The sequence below is a fragment of the Coregonus clupeaformis genome, chromosome 14, assembly GCF_020615455.1.
Source record: "Coregonus clupeaformis isolate EN_2021a chromosome 14, ASM2061545v1, whole genome shotgun sequence".
Classification (NCBI taxonomy): domain Eukaryota; kingdom Metazoa; phylum Chordata; class Actinopteri; order Salmoniformes; family Salmonidae; genus Coregonus; species Coregonus clupeaformis.
In genome coordinates this window covers 36,858,254-36,880,386 of record NC_059205.1, presented here as the reverse complement: position 1 = coordinate 36,880,386, position 22,133 = coordinate 36,858,254, and the positions used below count along the sequence as shown (strand labels likewise).

Below are 22,133 nucleotides of genomic sequence, written 5' to 3'. Positions count from 1 at the left end.
GTTTCACGCCCACACGACATCCTTTCTCGGGTACATCATCTCCAGGGGAGAGATTAGGATGGACCAGGAGAAGGTTAGAGCGGTTCTGGAATGGGCCCAGCCCGGTACGAGATTGCAGCTCCAGAGATTTTTGGGGTTTGCGAATTTCTACCGCAGATTCATCCGGGATTACAGCCGTGTGGCCGCTCCGTTAACTGCCTTGACTTCCAGTATCAGGATCTTCAAGTGGAATCCGGAGGCGGATCGAGCGTTTCTGGATTTGAAGAGGCGATTCACCAACGCACCGATTCTCTCTCAACCGGACACGGCCCGTCAGTTCGTCGTTGAAGTGGACGCGCGTCTGATGTGGGAGTTGGCGCCATCCTGTCGCAGCGATGCTCCACGGACAGTAAACTCCATCCCTGCGCCTACTACTCTCGTCGCCTTTCGCCTGCGGAGAGGAATTACGATGTGGGTAACCGGGAGCTTCTCGCGGTGAAACTTGCCTTGGAGGAGTGGCGCCACTGGTTGGAGGGCGGAGCAACCGTTTATTGTCTGGACTGACCACAAGAATCTTGCTTACGTGCAATCGGCTAGACGTCTCAACTCCCGTCAGGCCAGGTGGGCGTTGTTTTTCGGACGATTCAATTTTTCCCTGACGTTCCGACCTGGATCTAAGAACGGCAAGGCGGGACGCCTTGTCCCGGATGTTCTCCAAGACGGAGGAGAGTGGGTCCAAGACCGAGACAATTCTCCCCGGGACTGCGTCGTGGGAGCAGTTAGGTGGAAGATTGAGGAGGAGGTGATGGCGGCCCCCTTCGGACGCAGCCCGGTCCCCGGTAACGGTCCACCCGGTCGGTTGTTTGTGCCTGAGTCGGTTCGTCCTGCTGTCCTCAAATGGTCCCACGCCAGCAAGATGGCTTGTCACCCTGGCGTGGCTCGGACGATGGCGTTTCTTCGCAGACGTTTTGGTGGCCTGCCATGGCCGAGGATACTCGGGGTTATGTTGCTGCCTGTCCAGTGTGTGCGCAGAATAAGAGTACCAATCGGCCCAGCTCTGGACTACTTCACCCCCTTCCTATTCCCCGGCGACCATGGTCGCATCTGGCCCCTGGACTTTGTCACTGGGTTGCCCGCTTCTGAGGGAAACACGGTCGTTCTGACTATCGTGGACAGATTCAGCAAGTTCGCCCACTTTGTGCCTATTGCCAAGCTTCCCTCTGCCTCGGAGACGTCCGAGATCCTGGTTAGGGAGGTTTTCAGGGTCCACGGTTTGCCCAGTGATATCGTTTCCGACCGTGGCCCTCAGTTTACCTCTGCTGTCTGGAAGTCCTTCTGTTTGGCCATTGGAGCTACAGTCAGCCTCACATCTGGTTTTCACCCCCAATCTAATGGTCAGGCGGAGAGAGCCAACCAGAAGATGGAATCCACGCTACGCTGCCTTGTCTCCTCCAACCCCACCTCCTGGGTCTCTCAGTTGCCTTGGGTTGAGTATGCCCACAATACTCTCCCTACATCTGCCACTGGGATGTCTCCCTTCCAGTGCCTGTATGGCTACCAACCTCCCTTGTTCCCTTCTCAGGAGAAGGAGCTCTCAGTGCCCTCTGTTCAGGCCCATATTCAGTCGTTGCCACCGGACCTGGCATCGGGCCAGAAAGGCACTCCTTAGAGTTTCGGACCGGTATCAGCTCCAGGCGAATCGTCGCCGGATCCCCGCTCCCACCTATACCATCGGAGATAGGGGTCTGGTTGGCCACACGGGATCTTCCTTTACGGACTGAGGCTAGGAAGTTGTTACCGAGTTCATTGGTCCGTTTGTGGTGGAGAAGGTGATCAATCCGGTGGCAGTTCGACTCAAACTACCGAGGACGCTCAGAGTCCATCCCACCTTTCATGTCTCCTGCCTCAAGCCTGTTCTCCTCAGTCCTCTGTTGCCTCCTCCGCCTCCTCCTCCTCCTCCTCGGATGATCGGAGGTGGTCCTGCCTACACGGTGCGACGCATCATGGATTCCAGACGGCGGGGCCGGGGTTTCCAGTATCTCGTGGACTGGGAGGGGTATGGTCCTGAAGAGAGGAGTTGGATTCCGCGGCGACAGATCCTAGATGCTGACCTCATTCGTGACTTCTACCGCCTCCATCCTGGCGCTCCGGGAGTCCGCCCGGTGGCGTTCGTCGGAGGGGGGTACTGTAACGATCCCTGCAGTCTGAGTCGGTTTCTGTCTGGGTATTAGTTTTTCTGCTCGGGATCTCCAGTTTCCCGAGGGTTCTGGAATGCTCCCTGCCTGGTTGCCGGGCAACGTTGCTAGGCGGGAGCTCTCTTGATTTCCGCACCTGCATCCCATCAGCAATCTGCACACCTGGTCCTGATCATCACCCTTCTTAGGCTCTGTCCTAACATCCATTCCCTGCCGGATCGTTAGCCATGAACAGTATGTTTGTCCGTGTATCAGCCTTGGAACTTCTAGCGTTAGTTTTGTTGTTTTGCACCTTTTTGACTTGCTGTATACTTACCTCCGTTTTGTTCTATCTGCAGTCACTCACCCGGAACCTTCACCCAACCTCTGCCTGATGGTCGGCGGCTGCCGAGCCATTACTGGACCTACCACTGCACCCTCAACAACCCATCCACGCCACCCGCTCTGTTCCCTGGATTATTCAGCCTCACTCGTGGATCTATTAAATAAACACTCACCTTTGTTTCAATTTACCTTGTCCTGGTCTGCTTCTGGGTTCTGGCTTAGTAAACCGTGACACCATTTTCTCGTCTTGCTAATCATTCAATATGTAACAAGTACTTTTGGATGTCCGGGAAAATGTATGGAGTAAAAAGTATGTTATTTTCTTTAGGAATGTAGTGAAGTAAAAGTAAAAGTTGTCAAAAAAGATAAATAGTAAAGTAAAGTATAGATACCAAAGAAAACGACTTAAGTAGTACTTAAAAGTATTTGTACTTAAGTACCTTACACTACTGCTGATGCTAGATTTTTCTAGTTTGAGTACAAAAACAAAAATGTACTCTTCGCTCTGTAGGAATTAGTCTATATTGAATGCTTGTTTGCATGGCAGGTTCACTTCTAATAGACTATGAATGCTGATTTGAACAAAAGGCCCAAATAGTAATTATTTTCAACGTTTTCATGGAGGAAACTGTTCCAGTTTGGCCATGACAGTGACCTTGACCACAGAGTCCATCTGTGCAGAGGGAACAGAGAGATATTGAGGAAATGAAGACTCAATTATCCACAGACAGACAAATTATGTAAAAAATAAATAAATATGACAAAGAGAAACAGACGGTACATTTATATTATCAGATACATTTGTTAAGTCTTTGACCATCTGGAACATGTTATGTTGTAAAGTTATGTATTTGTTTATTAATTGGTTCAGCCAAGTATTCCCCAACACGCATGCATGGGCTGGAAAAAAAGGTGTCTGGAAAAAGTGAGGACAGCTTTACAATGGAGCTTCCTCAGGAACACACACACACACAAACACACACACACACATTTGACCATAACGTTCCATGTACAAACTTACAGTACAGAAATACCTGAACACTGTGTGCACTGTCAATGTAGAGTTCATATTGTTTAAGGGAATAGGGTACAAAGGGAATGGAATATCAGTACATCCAACATACTCACTGGAGAGGGAGAAGAGGTAAGGCCATAGCATAATATATTCTCAGTGAAGACTAAATTTTTTTTTCATGATTTTACTTTCTCTGTTGATTTGTCTCTTGCTGCGTGTGGTCTGTGCAGTATTCTTCTGGTGGATGTGTTTTGATACTGTGACTGTCATGTTAGTGAATAATTATCCAATGTGTCATTGAGGAATCACCAGTAAACTGAACCTGAACGAAAGCAGCAGTCAGAGGTTGCTATAGTTATAGAGATACTTAATAATATTCCTGGTATTAGCTGACTAACACCCAGTTTTAGCTTAATTAAACACTCAGTCAAGTGGGGACCGCTAAGCTTAAATATTCAAAGCAGGTTAAATTAAAGGGGGAGGACAAGGTTCTCGAGTGGCATTACTATAGAAACTGTATTACATAGATGGATTACAAACCCATTTCTTATAAACTCATCAATTAGTCAGCAACTTTGATATGCAGAGAAGATGTCTGAACGCTGAAGTGTTTAAGTCTTACAACAAACACTAAGCATATTTCCTGACAACTATGATTACATAGGAGGTCATGATGAACTGTAGGGTCTGGGTTATAATCCAGAATTACATATGCATAACTATAGTGTCAGATTATATTAGGCTGTGTGTGGACTTTCTGTATCATATTTTGTTACTTCAAGCAGCTGCACATCGAAGTAATAATAACATGTGAGCTGAGATTTGATACAGCACACACCCCTAGTGAATAACAGGTGAATAACTTGATACCAACTGACCCAGGTTCTTTTGGGTTTAGGAGCTACTGTGCACTCAAATGATACAACAGAAAACAAAATAGTCCTGCCTCTTTAACTGGTTATGATGAATTAACAATAACAGGTTTCGTAGCCAAGATAGAAGCACTGGGGAAACCTGGCTGAAATTCTCAACAGCTGTGTACATGTGCATCCCTGCCTGCCCCGCCCCCCTCCTGAGGAGGCTTCACAGCACATTGCACATGCCAGAATAGGTTCCCTCTCGCCCTCGGCTCCTCTTACCTAATTCCAGGAAAGTAAATAGTCCAGCTTGACTACAACAGGACTCGTACATGGGTCTCTGACCTGCCTACTGTCTCTGCCTCCTGTCTCTGTTTCCCGACGACATGCCTCATGCTTTCTTCCTTTATAACCTGAGTATAATAGGAAGTCTTGCTGATTTAAACTCACACACTTGCTTTAGTTGATATCTAACTGGTTGGGTTGAGAATAGAAAAGCTGTGGTATTCTGGTTACAAGCCCAGCTTTCATCTGGAATCAAAGAAGGACCCTCCTTGACCTTAGTGTGTGTCACACCTTTTGTTGATGCATTTTTCCTCCATGCGGGGTTGAGGATATCCTCTGGGCTGTGCTGCTTGTATCCCCTTTGTTTAAAAGCTGAAAAGGTGAGGGGACCATTTCTGGACTTGCTCTAGTCTTTGGCTGATTACTGCTTTAGGCCTGCCTGTGTTAGATTGGAGAGATAGCAATCATCTCCCAGTAAACATCACATGCAGATGGGAGTCCGTTTTTCCAGCAGAGCCTTAACCAACGAGGGATGGCTTTCTCGTGGGATAGGCATTGTTTAGAGCAGGAAGGAAATCTATGTTGAACATAACCTATAAGAGTCTTCTCTCTGTGATGCTTTTGTCCCATTATTGAATTCTTTCCTATACAAGATTTGTAATTATACTACAACAGGTATGTTCTTATGACACTGCAGCTTTGTGTAGATCTATGACACTTGTTTCCTGTGACATCATCTCCCCAACAACCCGCGCACACACTCACACACAACGCCCTTCTAGCATAATTCTAGAAGTAATTTTCTGCTTAAGCCGAAATGGCCTTCATCAAAGGCATACCTTTAGGTCCACTTAAAATGTAAACTTGAATGTTTTGCAGCATTCGTTGCCTGAAGTTGTGCTAAATGCTACACAATAATGTGGACAGGACATTAGTAATTAGTCAAGATGAAGTAAACACAGCTTTTGCATGCTCTGAGTAAAGCATTTAAAGAATTTTAAGTATCTTCATAATTTTGTCAAACGGCTCACCCACACAGCCTGCCATTTGTACGGAACAGAATATCATAAAATGTTATCTACCGTGCAACATCCTCTCTAGACGTTTCAACAATGCTCATCCTGGTTCCAAAACCAAATGCCTGATGTAGGGCCAGTGTTCGGTTTTTACTCAATCATAAGAATGATATTGGCTATTGATAAGTAGACCTATTGCATGCACATTTTGTCAACTCACAATCAATGAATGTGGCATATCAACCATTGCATATCATAATACTGGACATTAAATCCTCTTAAACGTTAAATCCCCTATTTAGGTTGGACCGGTTCCGATAAACATGTTTGTGTACAGAGTGCTCTGTGAACAGCACTACATCAATTTCTGTGCACTCCGTGACAGCTCTGGTTGTCCAGCTTTGCATGCCTTTCTCCGCTCTCACCTGAGATGCAGTATGTGAAATCAGACACCTCATTAGCATAGGGAGAGACAAGCCACATTTTCTGGCCTATCCAGACAAAGGATCGAACTCCCCTGGCTGTGAACCTCGCAGCTCCGCTTACAATATGGCATATAAAATGGGAGACTAGCGATTGCAGCAAACGCTGTCTCATCTCACTGTAATGTTCTCAGATGGATTTAGAGCACTCAACATGAAAAAATACAAAATTATTTTGTAGAATTGAAACAAGACCACTTTCTCTTGGTCACAATGGGACGAAATCACCTCGGGCTTAAAGCTGAAGTTGTAACGAGTCAGCAAGTATTTGAATGGCATCTGTGTGTCACGCTGCAACTAGCTCTCACAGTCTCACATCAGAATTAGACGTTCATCCATCTTTCTCAACCAGCAAACTTTGAAGTTGTTGCAAACGTCACATTTTGAAGTGTTTAAAGTTAAGTTTAGGCATTAACTCCAAATTGTTACGGTTAGGGTTTAGTTTCGGCATTAACTCCGAAATCTTAAGGTTAGGCATTAATTCTGAATGGTTAAGGTAAGGGTTAAGGTTTGGGATAGGCTTAAAGCACTAAAATCTCAAAAACAACTTTCTATCGCTGGATTCAAACTTGCAACCTTTGGAATCAGAGGCATATGCTTACGCCCATCCACCATTATCCAAAACCGAACATACTTGAAGCTAATAGTGCTCACTATTGCCCCTAGCGGCCTGTTTCCACTTAATCTCATTTTTACATTTTAGTCATTTATCAGACGCTCTTATCCAGAGCGACTTACAGGAGCAATTAGGGTTAAGTACCTTGCTCAAGGGCACATTGACAGATTTTTCACCTTGTCGGCTCGGGGATTAGAACCAGCAACCTTTTGATTACTGGCTCAACGCTCTTAACCACTAAGCTACCTGCCGCCCAAGCTATCTCCCGACGTCCTCAGACATGGATGGACGTAAAATAAAATAAAATGTTATTGGTTGCATACACATATTTAGCAGATGTTATTGCGGGTGTAGCGAAATCCTTGTGTTCCTAGCTCCAACAGTGCAGTAGTATCTAACAATTCACAACAATACACACAAATCTAAAAGTAAAAGAATGCAATTAAGAAATATATAAATATTAGGATGAGCAATGTCGGAGTTTGTGAGGGTCTTAGGGGTCAAGACAAATTTCTTCAGCCTCCTGAGGTTGAAGAGGAGCTGTTGCGCCTTCCTCACCACACTGTGTGTGTGGGTGGACCATTTCAGATTGTCAGTGATGTGTACGCCAAGGAACTTGAAGCTTTTCACCTTCTCCATTGTGGTCCCATCGATGTGGATGGGTGCATGCGCCCTCTGCTGTCTCCTGATGTCCACGATCATCTCCTTTGTTTTGTTGACGTTGAGGGAGAGGTTATTTTCGATGCACAACTCTGCCAGGGCCCTCACCTCCTCCCTGTAGGCTGTCTCATTATTGTTGGTAATCATGCCTACTACTGTTGTGTCGTCTGCAATCTTGATGATTGAGTTGGAGGCTTGCATGGCCACGCAGTCATGGGTGAACAGGGAGTACAGGAGGGGACTGAGTATGCACACTTGTGGGGCCTCTGTGTTGAGGATCAGCGTGGCGGATGTGTTGTTACCTACCCTTACCACCTGGGCGCGGCCCGTCAGGAAGTCCAGGATCCAGTTGCAGAGGGAGGTGTTTAGTCCCAGTGTCCTTACCTTGGTGATGAGCTTTGAGGGCACTATGGTGTTGAACGCTGAGCTGTAGTCAATGAATAGCATTCTCACATAGGTGTTCCTTTTGTCCAAATGTGAAAGGGCAGTGTGGAGTGCAATAGAGATTGCATAATCTGTGGATCTGTTGGGGCGGTATACAAATTGGAGTGGGTCTTGGGTTTCTGGGATAATGGTGTTGATGTGAGCCATGACCAGCCTTTCAAAGCACTTCATGGCTACAGACGTGAGTGCTACGGGTCGGTAGCCATTTAGGCAGGTTACCTTAGTGTTCTTGGGCACAGGGACTATGGTGGTCTGCTTGAACCATGTTGGTATTACAGACTCAGACAGGGAGAGGTTGAAAATGTCAGTGAATACACTTGCCAGTTGGTCAGCGCATGCTTGGAGTACACGTCCTGGTAATCCGTCTGGCCCTGCGGCCTTGTGAACGTTGACCTATTTAAAGGTCTTACTCACATTGGCTACAGAGAGCGTGATCACACAGTCGTCCAGAACAGCTGATGCTCTCATGCATGTTTCAGTGTTACTTGCCTCGAAGCGAGCATAGAAGTAATTTAGCTCATCTGGTAGGCTCGTGTCACTGGGCAGCTTGCGGCTGTGCTTCCCTTTGTAGTCTGTAATACTTTGCAAGTCCTGCCACATCCGACGAGCATCAGAACCGTGTAGTACGATTCGATCTTAGTCCTGTATTGACGCTTTGCCTGTTTGATGGTTCGTCGGAGGGCATAGCGGGATTTATTATAAACTTCCGGGTTAGAGTCCCGCTCCTTGAAAGAGGCAGCTCTACCCTTTAGCTCAGTGCGGATGTTGCCTCTAATCCTTGTCTTCTGGTTGGGGTATGTACGTACGGTCACTGTGGGGATGACGTCCTCGATGCACTTATTGATGAAGCCAGTGATTGATGTGGTGTACTCCTCAATGCCATCGGAAGAATCCCAGAACATATTCCAGTCTGTGCTATCAAAACAGTCCTGTGGCTTAGCATCTGCTTCATCTGATCACTTTTTTATTGACCGAGTCACTGGTGCGTCCTGCTTTAGTTTTTGCTTGTAAGCAGGAATCAGGAGGATAGAATTATGGTCAGATTTGCCAAATGGAGGGCGGGGGAGAGCTTTGTACGCGTGTCTGTGTGTGGAGTAAAGGTGGTCTAGGTTTTCTTTTCCCTCTGGTTGCACATTTAACATACTGGTAGAAATGAGGTAAAACGGATTTAAGTCCCCGGCCACTAGGAGTGCCGCCTCTGGATGAGCGTTTCCTGTTTGCTTATGGCCGTATTCAGGTAATTGAGTGTGGTCTTAGTGCCAGCATCTGTTTGTGGTGGTAAATAGACAGCTACGAAGAATATAGATGAAAACTCTCTTGGTAGATAGAGTATCTCATGATAAGCTGTAGACAACACTATCTCAGGCGAGCAAAACCTCGAGACTTCCTTAGATATCGTGCACCAGATGTTGTTTACAAATATACATAGACCGCCACCCCTTGTATTACCAGAGGCTGCTGTTCTATCCTGCCGATACAGTGTATAACCCGCCAGCTGTATGTTATTCATGTCTTTGTTCAGCCACGACTCGGTGAAACATAAGATATTACAGTTTTTAATGTCCCGTTGGTAGGATATAAGTGCTTGTAGTTCGTTCACTTTATTATCAAGCGATTGTAAATTGGCCAATAGTAGTAGATGGCAAAGGCAGATTAGCCACTCGTCGCCGGCTCCATACCAGGCACCCCGATCTCCTTCCGCGATATCTCCTTTTCTTTCTACTGCAAATGATGGGGATGAGGGCCCTGTCGGGTGTCTGGAGCAAATCCCTCTAGTCCGACTAATTAAAGACAAATTATTCAAGGTGAGTAATCGCTGTTCTGATGTCCAGAAGCTCTTTTCGGTCATAAGAGACGGTAGCAGCAACATTATGTACAAAATAAGTTAGAAACAATGCAAAAAAACACACAAAATAGCACGGTTGGTTAAGAGTCCATAAAACGGCAGCCATCCCCTCCGGCGCCATTTTAGTCAGTTGTCTTGAAAGCACTGAAGTGTGAGATTTCCCAGTTCAGAGTTTCCAGTTGTTTTGAATGCGGCAGAACTCATGCTGGATTGACAGCATGGCCAATGTATTCAACCTTTTCTGGCCCATGGTGTTGCGTGTGAATGTTTATCCTTTTAAGCTTGGAAAAGAGACCCTTTCAGACAGATGTTTTAAATCCTTAAACCCAGACTTGGACCACACACCCTCTCCACTGAATAGCAGGCAGGGGAAGAAAGATAGTGATTGCTTTGTGACCTTGTAGTTAGCCATTGATTCCTTCTAAACCCTTCATTGTTGAATTTGCGATTTCCGACTTGTTGCTGTTCACTGGACCTTATGATCACTCAGCTGCACAGCTGATGCCTGCTGGACTGTTCCTTTACACAGTACCCTGTCCTGTTTATCTGTTTAGCCTCAGACCAAACTTTCATCGCCATTACCAGTTGTTGTCTTAGCTATCTCGAATAACACCTGTGATTGCTTTATGCCTCTCTCCCATGTCAATATGCCTTGCCTATTGCTGTTCCAGTTAGTTCTTATTATACAATTTCACTGTAGAGCCCCAAGTCCCTCTCAAACTGCCTCAAATAGTTATTTGTTCCACCCCCCATAGTTATTTGTTCCACCCCCCATACACGCGGAGACCGGCTCAATCGGTGCCTTCAGTGATGCTATCTCTTTCATTGTTACCCAATGCTTAGGTTTACCTCCACTTTACTCATATCCTTCCATATCCTTGTCTGTACATAATGCCCTGAATCTATTCTACAACGCCCTGAAATCTGCACCCTTTATTCTCTGTACCCAACGCACTAGAAGGCCCTGCAGCCCCCAGTATCACTCCTACTCCCCAGGAGCTATCATTTGTTGACTTCTGTAACCGTAAAAGCATTGGTTTTTTGCATGTTAACATCAGAAGCCTCCTCCCTAATTTGAGTTATTCACTGTGTTAGCACACTCCGCCAACCCTGATGTTCTAGCAGTGTCTGAATCCTGGCTTTGGAAGGCCACCAACTACAACATCTTCCATCTAGATAGAACTGCCAAAGGGGGTGGAGTTGCAATCTACTGTAGAGATAGCCTGCAGAGCTCTATCATAATATCTAGGTCTGTGCCCAAACAGTTTGAGCTCCTAGTTCTAAAAATCCACCTTTCCAGAAAGTCTCTCACTGTTGCCGCTTGCTACAGACCCCCCTCAGCCCCCAGCTGTGCCCTGGACACCATATGTGAATTGATTGCCCCCCATCTATCCTCAGAGTTCGTATTGGTGACCTAAACTTGGATGTGCTTAACACCCCGGCCATCCTACAATCCAAACTAGATGCCCTCAATCTCACACAAATTATCATGGAACCTTCCAGGTACAAACCTAAATCCGTAAACATGGGCACACTTATAGATATCATCCTGACTAACTTACCCTCTAAATACACCTCCGCTGTCTTCAACCAGGATCTCAGCGATCACTGCCTTATTGCCTGCGTCCGTAACGGGTCCACGGTCAAACGACCACCCCTCATCACTGTCAAACGCTCCCTAAAACACTTTAGTGAGCAGGCCTTCCTAATTGACCTGGCCCAGGTATCCTGGATGGATATCGATCTCATTCAGTCAGTAGAGGATGCCTGGTTGTTCTTTAAAAGTGCTTTCCTCTCAATCTTAAATAAGCATGCCCCATTCAAAAAATTCAGAACTAAGAACAGATATAGCCCCAGACTTGACAGCCCTTGACCAGCACAAAAACATCCTGTGGCATACTGCATTAGCATCGAATAGCCCCCGCGATATGCAACTTTTCAGGGAAGTTAGGAACCAATATACACAAGCAGTTAGGAAAGCAAAGGCTAGCTTTTTCAAACAGAAATGTGCATCCTGTAGCACTAACTCCAAAAAGTTTTGGGACACTGTAAAGTCCATGGAGAATAAGAGCACCTCCTCCCAGCTGCCCACTGCACTGAGGCTAGGAAACACTATCACCACCGATAAATCTACAATAATTGAGTATTTCAACAAGCATTTTGCTACGGCTGGCCATGCTTTCCACCTGGCTACCACTACCCCGGTCACCAGCTCTGCACCCTCTGCTGCAACTTGTTCTCAACTGGCTTACCTGGTTAAATAAAGGTGAAATAAAAAAATAAAAAAATAAAGATTGTTGTGTAATGTTTATGTCCACTGATGCATTTTATTTATTTATCTTCATATGACAAGGATTGAAAATGATTTGCCAGTAGATTGTCGATGTCATTCATGACAATGACTGCTTGCCTAGCTTGGTAGCTAAGATTGTGAAAGTATGATGTTGACATGATCAGTCCAATCAAAGCTATGGTAAATATAATGTGATTTAAGGTAATTTTATCTGTGGCCAATGACCTTGAGCCATCTTGGACAGGCACTTCTAATGTAAATCTATGGCAGCACCCAAGGCGGCTTTAACTGCCTAACTCGCCCTGTAGATGCTGCGGTGACGTATTGTCCCCATGAGTGACAGAACACTGAGCCAATCACGGCACAACTAGAGAAGATTATCAACGCCTCTGCTCTGTATTTTCGCTGGCTGCCCCTCCACCACAGAAAGCACTGAGCTAGGCTGAAACACCTGCATTTTGGAGTTGCCTTACTCAAGAAAGAGACCATGTTTGTATGTGGCTTTATTAACTCAATGATTTTTTTTAACATTGTTTGGAAACTGATATGTGACACGAACTAATGCCAAAATAACATGCAAAACAGGCAACAAAAAATAAGTTTTACCCCACCTGCCCTGAATGATGGGTCGCCACTGCATGTTTGTTCTAATATGAAGCTCTGTACTCTGTGTACAGTAAGTACATACCACAATACAATCTTTTGATGAAAGCCCAAACATCTCCCCCAACAAGCCTATAGACAGTCTGACTCCAGACTAAATCAGCACTGAGTGATATAATGAATAAAGAGGATTAGAACTGCTCTCTCATTGGGTCTGCCTGTTTTGAGGTTCTAACCCTTCATATTCAAGATGCTTAGGTGATACCACCTTTTACAAAAGCAAACTCCATGGTGGCCTTATCATTCTTAAGCCATACATGGTCACATTTCTTATTTTTCTATCCACATTTCTGGATTCTGTATTTATAACATTTAAAAAAAAATCTGAGTTCAGAGTTGTGTGTTGTGCATCTTCAGGCTTCTTGCTGATGGAGTTAATTTAGGTAAATATATACATACCAATGCTGAAGCGGTGCGTACTGCATCTTTGAACGCAGCATACAGTGACAGTTAATGTTGCTTTTGTATTAGTGCGCTCGCTTCATGAATAAATGAACGTACTGAGTTTTGAACTCATGACCAGAGATGAGTGCAGCATAGTCTGTCACCAATATAATATTTTAGGACAAAACTACTTTCTGAAGGTTCATGAAACAGACAGCTATGATTGCTCATCACATTAAATACTGTTGTACACATGCATGGTCTTTGGATGTGTGCTTGTCATGATTAACAGTTAACACCCTCATCAAAATCAAATAAAGGTTTATTGGTTGGTTACACAGATTTGCAGGTGTTATAGCAGGTGCAGAGAAATGCTTATGTTACATAGCTCCAACAGTAAAATGGCTCGCAAATACAATACAAATACACAAATAATCAAAAACCTAAACAGGAAATCAAGAAATGACAGAATGAGTCCAATTAACAATCCAGGGGTAGATATATTAGTGAGCATGTGTCAGAATCTATGTAAGAGTGGTTGATGTTGTTTTTTAAATCACAACATATATGTGTTTGGTGTGTTTGAATCCAGATAACTTAATATTTCGTACCTCTTTATTTTTGTTTTACTAATAGAGTCAGGAAACAACAACCCAAGACTGTCATCACCTGAGGATTTAGAGCGCCTCCACAGACAGCAGAACCTAGAGAACCAGAACCACCACTCTGAGCCGCGCTCCCTTAGCACTGTCCCCAGGAGGTATACCATCGGAGGGCAAGGGCCCCGCAGCGCCAGGGACCCCCTGACCGTGCAGCACGCTGACATAGAGAGGAAGAAAGAGGCGTTCCTGGAGCACTTGAAGCAGAGATATCCTCACCATGCTGCTGTCATCATGGGCCATCAGGACCACCTCAGAGACCATGTAAGTGAAACAATTTTTAAATAATTTGTTGGTTCTGATTTCCCTCCATAATGGGATGCTATACACTTGTAGGTTGGTGTTGTTATTGTATTGGTGTGAGTAGAATTTAAATAATGTAGAACTGAAAGTATTGGCAATTAAATTCGATAGATGCTATTTCATCAATACATTCAATACATGAATTCAATACTATGGTGTCATGTCGGGTGTGTCTGGCCTGGAAAATAGCCTAATGTAAATCATGGAAATAGAGAAGTCAATAAACATTGTCAGTAAAACAGCATTAAGAATGGAAAAACGTCAGGATTAGCCTATGGTCCAGCCTACCTGAAATAGCAGTCGCTCTGTCTGTATGCATAGCCTTTGCGGCGTCAGAGGGGAGGTGCCGTGCGCGCGCTTATAATAGAAGTGTGGACATGCACTCGCCCATGTAGTAAAAACAAACTTTGACTGTTCTGCAAGTTTGACAGGTAAGTCCAGACCAGCATTTGGGCCACACCTGATGTCGCTTCAAGTTCAAGGAGAGCACATTTTACCAGCGAACGCCGTCTTGTTGTAGTCATTGCGAAAGAAGCCTCCTGTTTTGTTCGGAATTGAGTAGAAGGGCGCATCGCACGCACCGCGCGCTCACCTTGAGCCATTTAAAATCAGCGTCGGAATTTTAAAGATGGATTTTATCGTTTCGGATTGAGGCTTTGATATTTACGGGCTTTGATATTTACGTTCAGGTAATCATTGAAAGTACACAAGACTACTTTACCTACTTTACCCCCAGTTGTGCAGTTACAGTAGGTATAGTGCAGATGTTTGTAAGGTAGGCTAGTGATAACTTGTTGGTGGTTTGCAGATAAACTTGTTCGATATGAGGAAAGCAGATACCCACAATAGCCTGCCCTACACACTTCCTAGTCAGAGTGTAGCCTATGTTACCAGTAGATCTATTATTTAGGTTTTTTCCCCATTTCAATTTAGTCTAGTGCCTACACCCGAAGCACATCAATGTCTATTTACATTGATTTACATTACATTTATGTCATTTAGCAGACGCTCTTATCCAGAGCGACTTACAAATTGGTGCATTCAATTTATGATAGCCAGTGGGACAACCACTATTTTTTTTTTTTTTTTTGGGGGTAGAATAATTACTTTTATACTATTCCAGGTATTCCTTAAAGAGGTAGGGCTTCAAGTGTCTCCGGAAGGTGGTCAGTGACTCCGCTGTCCTGGCGTCGTGGGGGAGCTTGTTCCACCATTGGGGTGCCAGAGCAGCAAATAGCTTTGACTGGGCTGAGCGGGAACTGTGCTTCCGTAGAGGTAGGGGGGCTAGCAGGCCAGAGGTGGATGAACATAGTGCCCTCGTTTGGGTGTAGGGTCTGATCAGAGCCTGAAGGTAAGGAGGTGCCGTTCCCCTCATAGCTTCGTAGGCAAGCACCATGGTCTTGTAGTAGATGCAAGCCTCAACTGGAAGCCAGTGGATTGTGCGGAGGAGCGGGGTGACATGAGAGAACTTGGGAAGGTTGAACACCAGACGGGCTGCAGCGTTCTGGATAAGTTGTAGGGGTTTAATGGCAGGGATCCCAGCCAACAGCGAGTTGCAGTAATCCAGACGGGAGATGACAAGTGCCTGGATTAGGACCTGTGCCGCTTTCTGTGTAAGGTAGGGTCGTACTCTGCGAATGTTGTAGAGCATGAACCTGCAGGATCGGGTCACCGCTTTGATGTTAGCGGAGAACGACAGGGTGTTGTCCAGGGTCACGCCAAGGTTCTTTGCACTCTGGGAGGAGGACACAATGGAATTGTCAACCGTGATGGCGAGATCATGGAGCGGGCAGTCCTTCCCCGGGAGGAAGAGCAGCTCCGTCTTGCCGAGGTTCAGCTTGAGGTGGTGATCCGACATCCACACTGATATGTCTGCCAGACATGTAGAGATGCGATTCGCCAACTGGTTATCAGAAGGGGGAAAGGAGAAAATGAATTGTGTGTCGTCTGCGTAGCAATGATAGGAGAGACCATGTGAGGATATGACAGAGCCAAGTGACATGGTGTATAGAGAGAATAGGAGAGGGCCTAGAACTGAGCCCTGGGGGACACCAGTGGTGAGAGCACATGGTGCGGAGACAGATTCTCACCACGCCACCTGGTAGGAGCGACCTGTCAGGTAGGACGCAATCCAAGAGTGAGCAGCGCCGGAGATGCCCAACTCGGAGAGGGTGGAGAGGAGGATCTGATGATTCACAGTATCAAAGGCAGCAGATAGATCTAGAAGGATAAGAGCAACGGAGAGCCTCCGTGACACTGATTCTTAATGTTTTGTACACTCAGTGTATGTGTATATGTATAGAGTTGCTATAAAATGTGTACAATTGTTATAAAATGTTTCACTGTTTTGTAATGGAATGGTTTCAATGACTTTAGGAGCAGTGTAACCATAGCCCTCTTCTTATGTAGTGAAGTCCACATTGCTGTTGGAGTAAAATGCTCATCCACCCACCTGTTACCCAGTGTGATCATTCTAATGGTCTGCAATAAAAGGGAGGGGTTGAGGATAAAACATTTGTCAATGTGTTCAAACACCTGGCATCTCACCAGATGGACCATGGTCTGGTCTCTCTGGTCTCTGCCCATGCATCTGCCAGCAATTAGAGGAGATCAAAGTGGGACATTTGAGCAAACTAATGCTTGGCCCCAGCTTTCATCCCTAGTGGGCTCACTGTGCTGTGTTCTCCCCTCACTTCACTATTAGTAACACCTTGAACAGTGACAGTGCTACCTTATGGTTGAGAGGTATGCAATTGTAGCTGGGGTCCATATTGGATAGATGGATTCAGTGGTTTTGGGGGCACACCTAGAAGTGTTTTTGTTCTAATAAATTCTTGACAGGCTGGGTCCATCTTGGTTTGAGAGGCTTGTAGCTGAACAAAGTGGAACTTTTGTTTTCACCCCTCAGAAATGGCAAGGTCCTTCTAGAGGGGACTTTTTGCAAGCTTTTGCTAATCAGATTGGTGAATCCCACTTTAGTGACGCTGGCTTAAACATTTAGTAGCTACAATGTGCTACGTTTACTTTGTTGCATTATTGTGCCAGCTTCAAACCGGAATCACAGTTGTAAGCACTATCACAATGTGAACTGTAATTACACTGTAGTTACACTGTACCTGTCTGTAAATATTATGTGTAGTACATGGTTTTATTCCCACTTACTAAACAATGGGACAGTCCTTTTTGTTTCATAGCCAAGTTAAAACTCCAGTGTAGGAGTCTGTAAAGTATTGGACTTGTAGGTGCCTTAAACTCCAGCACAGGTAGATTCTCTAGCTGGCCTAATCTTCAAACGCATTATAAGCACAAATATGCTGAACATATTTTCTTCAAGATGAAGTAAATTTATTTGGAAAGAATAACCAGATGTAACCAGTATGTTTTTCTAGCCAGTAGCCACACTTGAAGTTATCAGAGGCCTTTCAGAGTACATTTGAATAACTAAACAAATTGTTTGCTCTGAGCTCAAATTTGCTCTCATGTTTTACTATTAGTGGTAAGACCTTGCCATTATGGGACAGAAAGGAGAGACCAATACTATGTTGATAGAGAATAAACATGAGGCAAAATGTACGTAGTGTTATTCCATGTTCATTGTTCTTATGGTAATGTGGATATCTTTACTGGATATCTTTATGAGTATAGAGATAACAAACCGTGTCAAAAAAGACATGTTCAAACAAGGCTTATGTTGACAAAGACATAGAATAGTTGTGTTGTAGATGCAGAGTTGAACCGAATCTGAGTAAACATTGAAACAAAGCATGTGTACTAATACTAGGCTATACTGTATACAGTGCTGTGAAAAATTATTTTTCCCCCTTTCTGATTATCTCTATTTGTGCATATTGTTGACACTGAATGTTATCAGATCTTCAACCAAAACCTAATATTAGATAAAGGGAACCTGAGTGACCAAATAACACAAAAATGTGATACTTATTTCATTTATTTAATAAACAAAGTTAAGCAACACCCAATGCCCCTGTGTGAAAAAGTATTTGCCCCCTTACACTCAATAACTGGTTGTAATGACTGCAACCAAACGCTTCCTGTAGTTGTTGATCAGTCTCTCAAATTGCTGTGGAGGAATGTTGGCCCACTCCTCCATGCAGATCTGCTTTAACTCAGCAACGTTTGTGGGTTTTCGAGCATGAACTGCTCGTTTCAGGTCCTGCCACAACATCTCAACCGGGTTTAGGTCTGGACTTTGTCTAGGCCATTAAAAAACTTTACATTTGTTGCTTTTCAGCCATTCTGATGTAGACTTGCTTTTGTGTTTTGGACCATTGCGCTTTAGCTTCAGCTCACGGACGGATGGCCTGACATTCTCCTGTAGAATTCTCTGATACAGAGCAGAATTCATGGTTCCTTCAATGATGGCAAGTCGTCCAGGTCCTGAGGCAGCAAAGCATCACAATACCACCACTATGCTTGACCGTTGGTATTAGGTTCTTACTGTGGAATGCAGTGTTAGGTTATCGCCAGACTTGGCGGGACCCAAAATTCAACTTTTGACTCATCTGTCCATAGAACATTCTTCCAGGAGTGTTGACGACCATTCAGGTGCTTCCAGGTGCTTTTTTACAAACTTGAGTCTACTTTTTGAATGGCATGGGTCCTGTTATGTCGGGTGAAAACCAAACACTGCATTCCACAGTAAGAACCTCATACCAACAGTCAAGCATGGTGGTGGTATTGTGATGGTTTGGGGATGCTTTGCTGCCTCAGGACCTGAACAAATTCTGCTCGGTATCAGATAATTTTAAAGGAGAATGTCAGGCCATCCGTCTGTGAACTGAAGCTGAAGTGCAACTGGGTCATGGATGAAAAGCAACAAATGTAAAGTTTTGGAATGGCCTAGTCAAAGTCCAGACCTAAACCCGATTGAGATGTTGTGGCGGGACCTGAAACGAGCAGTTCATGCTCGAAAACCCCAAAATGTCACTGAGTTAAAGCACATCTGCATGGAAGAGTGGGCCAAAATTCCTCCACAGTGATGTGAGAGACTGATCAACAACTACAGGAAGCGTTTGGTTGCAGTCATTGCAGCTAAAGGTGGCACAACCAGTTATTGAGTATAACGGGGCAATTACTTTTTCACACAGGGGCATTGGGTGTTGCATAACTTTGGTAATTAAATAAATGAAATAAGTATAATATTATTTTGTTATTTGGAAACTCCGGTTCCCTTTATCTAATATTAGGTTTTGGTTGAAGATCTGAAACATTCAGTGTAAAAAAAAAAAGACAATCAGAAAGGGGGCAAATACTTTTTAATGGCACTGTATGTAGATTTCATATATTCAACTTATTTCCTGTGCATCAAATAATGTAATGATAATTATGCTAGTCAAAGTGAAGTGGACAGGGCACTCTGATCCACACAGCTGCCTGAGGTGGTTATTCACCAGTGTGTCACCATAGCCCAGTCAGTGCCAAGCTTAAAATGTAAATGCAGTGAGTGACTCAGTGTGTTTGTGTCAGGTTGCAGATGTCCCCAAAAGTCCCCCTACAGACGCAGGATGCATCAGGGACACATTCACATCACACGTGATTGATTGTGCACAAAATGGTAGCAAAATCATCTGGTTTTGTTTTCATTTTGAAGGGTTGTTGGTGGCTTATGATGAACTCAATCAGGTCCCTTCTTTTGGAGACATGAAACATATGGGTCATTGCCAAACACACAGAACCAGTCCATTATATCAGTTTTTTTTTGCGAGAATGACACATTTGTAGTGACTTAAAGACTATTACTGTGTGCGTGTGTGCATGTTTCACAGTCATGCAGTGGAAGTAGATGTTACTTAAGGTTGAATACACCGCATCCATGACTACAGGACTTTAGTGAGCGTGTGTTGGTGACAGTTTCTCAATTTTTGTCTCTCCTTCTGCCTATCCAGATCAGGAGCCCCCAGCACTCTGCCAGCCCCCCACCCAGTGTAGGGGAGCAGCTGGAGCACCTCTCTGTGGCCTCTCTGGAGTCTCTGGAGACCATGTCGGAGGGAGACGGCCCTTCTGCCTTCACCCGGGGCTGCCGGGAACGGTCCAGCCTGCCGGTGGTCCACTCTGCCTACCAGACCAGGGACAGATCACTAGGTAGGTACTATGGAGCTGTCAGGGGTTTTCTTTCTTGCATGCTCTGTGTCACACAGGCTCTCAGTGTGTGATCACATGCCTTCTCTATCACTCAAGTTCTCACACGATCTCTCTCCTTGAGCACTCACACGTTTTCTCTTTCACTCCCTGTCGCTGTCCCCTCTCTTTCTCTCTCTCTCTCTGTACTGGTGTTGTTACAAACAAGTGTCCTCCTCCTACACCCCTCCAGGTGTGCTCTACCTGCAGTATGCAGAGGAGACCAAGCAGATCCAGATGCCCAATGAACTCACTAGTGGAGACACCATCCGGGCTCTGTTTGTGAGTGCCTTCCCCCAGCAGCTCACCATGAAGATGCTGGAGTCTCCCAGTGTGGCTGTCTACATCAAGGATGACACAAGAAACATGTACTACGAGCTAACTGATGTTAGGTGAGTTCATCTAGCTACATTTCTGACTTTACTTCCTGTTGTGCTTTTTTTAATGACTTTTCCCCTCCAATAAGCATGTTATGCTAGTCTATAGTGCAATACTTGAAAGATTACAGGGTACAGTAATATGATACTACCTAATGCTACGGTATGCTGGGGTTGGGCAAAAAATTGATTGTCAAGCTTTGTGTACAGCACCATGTATACTACTATATAGTAATACAAGTATAACACTGCTTTGTGTTTTCTAAATCCAGATTTTCTCAATAAATTATGTCTCATCTATGCTGTTAAAGCAATCCATCTTTTAGTATGGATCTTCAAATTACAGGGGAGGCTTGCAAGTCATTTTGTCTCTACTTTGGCATTTCAGCGTCCAAAGTGTCACATTAATAATACTCCACCTCCTGCTCTTTCAGTTTAGGCAGGGAGGCATTAAATGTGGTATTGTTGAGGCAACAAGAGAGGAGGCCCATGTCTGAGCGTGTGCTGCTGATAACAGGGTGTCTGTCTTAACCACACCCTAATATGCACAGACACTCCTCTACAGTAGACTGATGAATATAGTACCGGGAGGGTTTCCAATTATACAGTGGAGTGGAGTTCACTGTTATGCTGTTAGATGTCGACAACCTGTGTTTACTTCAACCAGTGTAACTTTGGACATGTTTGTCTTCTTTCCAGAAATATCACACCTCACTGCTGTCTGAAGGTGTACCACAAAGACCCTGCACACGCCTTCAATCGCAGCAACACAAGGCCCAACAATGCTGACGGCAGGGTGAGTGAAGCCTGAGCCCGCATGGCAACACGGCCAAGCACACAAACTCCCCTAAGTCCCCTAAATCTAGTTGTCTAGTGCAATACCTTTGACATCAAGGAAGCTTCCGCTCCTAAATCCCTAACCAGGGGCCAGTGGTGGAAAAAGTACCCAATTGTCATACTTTAGTAAAAGTAAAGATACCTTAATAGAAAATGACTCAAGTAAAAGTAAAAGTCAACTAGTAAAATACTACTTGAGTAAAAGTAAAAAAATATTGGTTTTAAATATTCTTAAGTATCAAAAGTAAATATAATTGCTAAAATATACTTAAGTATCAAAAGTAAAAAATATAAATCATTTCAAATTCCTTATATTAAGCAAATCAGATGGCACCATTTTCTTTTTTTAAATGTATGGATAGCCAGAGGGGACACTCCAACACTCAGACATCATTTACAAACGAAGCGTGTGTTTAAACACACGCAGAGGTAGTAGGGTTGACCAGGGATGTTCTCTTGATAAGTGCATGAATTTGACTATTTTCCTGTCCTTCTAAGTATAAAAAAAAAAAAAAATGTTGGGTGTCAGGGAAAATGTATGTAGTAAACAGTACATACATTTATATAGGAATGTATTGAAGTAAAAGTTGTCAGAAATATAAATAGTAAAGTACAGATACCCCCAAAAAACTACTTAAGTAGTACTTTAAAGTAGTTCTACTTAAGTACTTTACACCACTGCCAGGGGCCCTTAGCTCATCATTCTGAGACACACACAGGGATAAAAGCAGCCTTGTGTATTCTCGACTGTAGCAGAAGC

The 22,133-nt window shown here is 44.5% G+C and overlaps 1 protein-coding gene across 1 annotated transcript in view; it reads left to right on the top strand.

The window, feature by feature from the left end:
* The window catches only part of LOC121581306 (sickle tail protein homolog), a 66,924-nt gene that overhangs the window by 21,545 nt on the left and 23,246 nt on the right, over positions 1–22,133 (top strand). The window contains exons 2-5 of the mRNA XM_041896842.1: positions 13,696–13,982; positions 19,928–20,123; positions 20,353–20,551; positions 21,236–21,332. Coding sequence (XP_041752776.1) covers positions 13,696–13,982; positions 19,928–20,123; positions 20,353–20,551; positions 21,236–21,332 — 779 coding nt within the window. The remainder of the gene's footprint in view (positions 1–13,695; positions 13,983–19,927; positions 20,124–20,352; positions 20,552–21,235; positions 21,333–22,133) is intronic.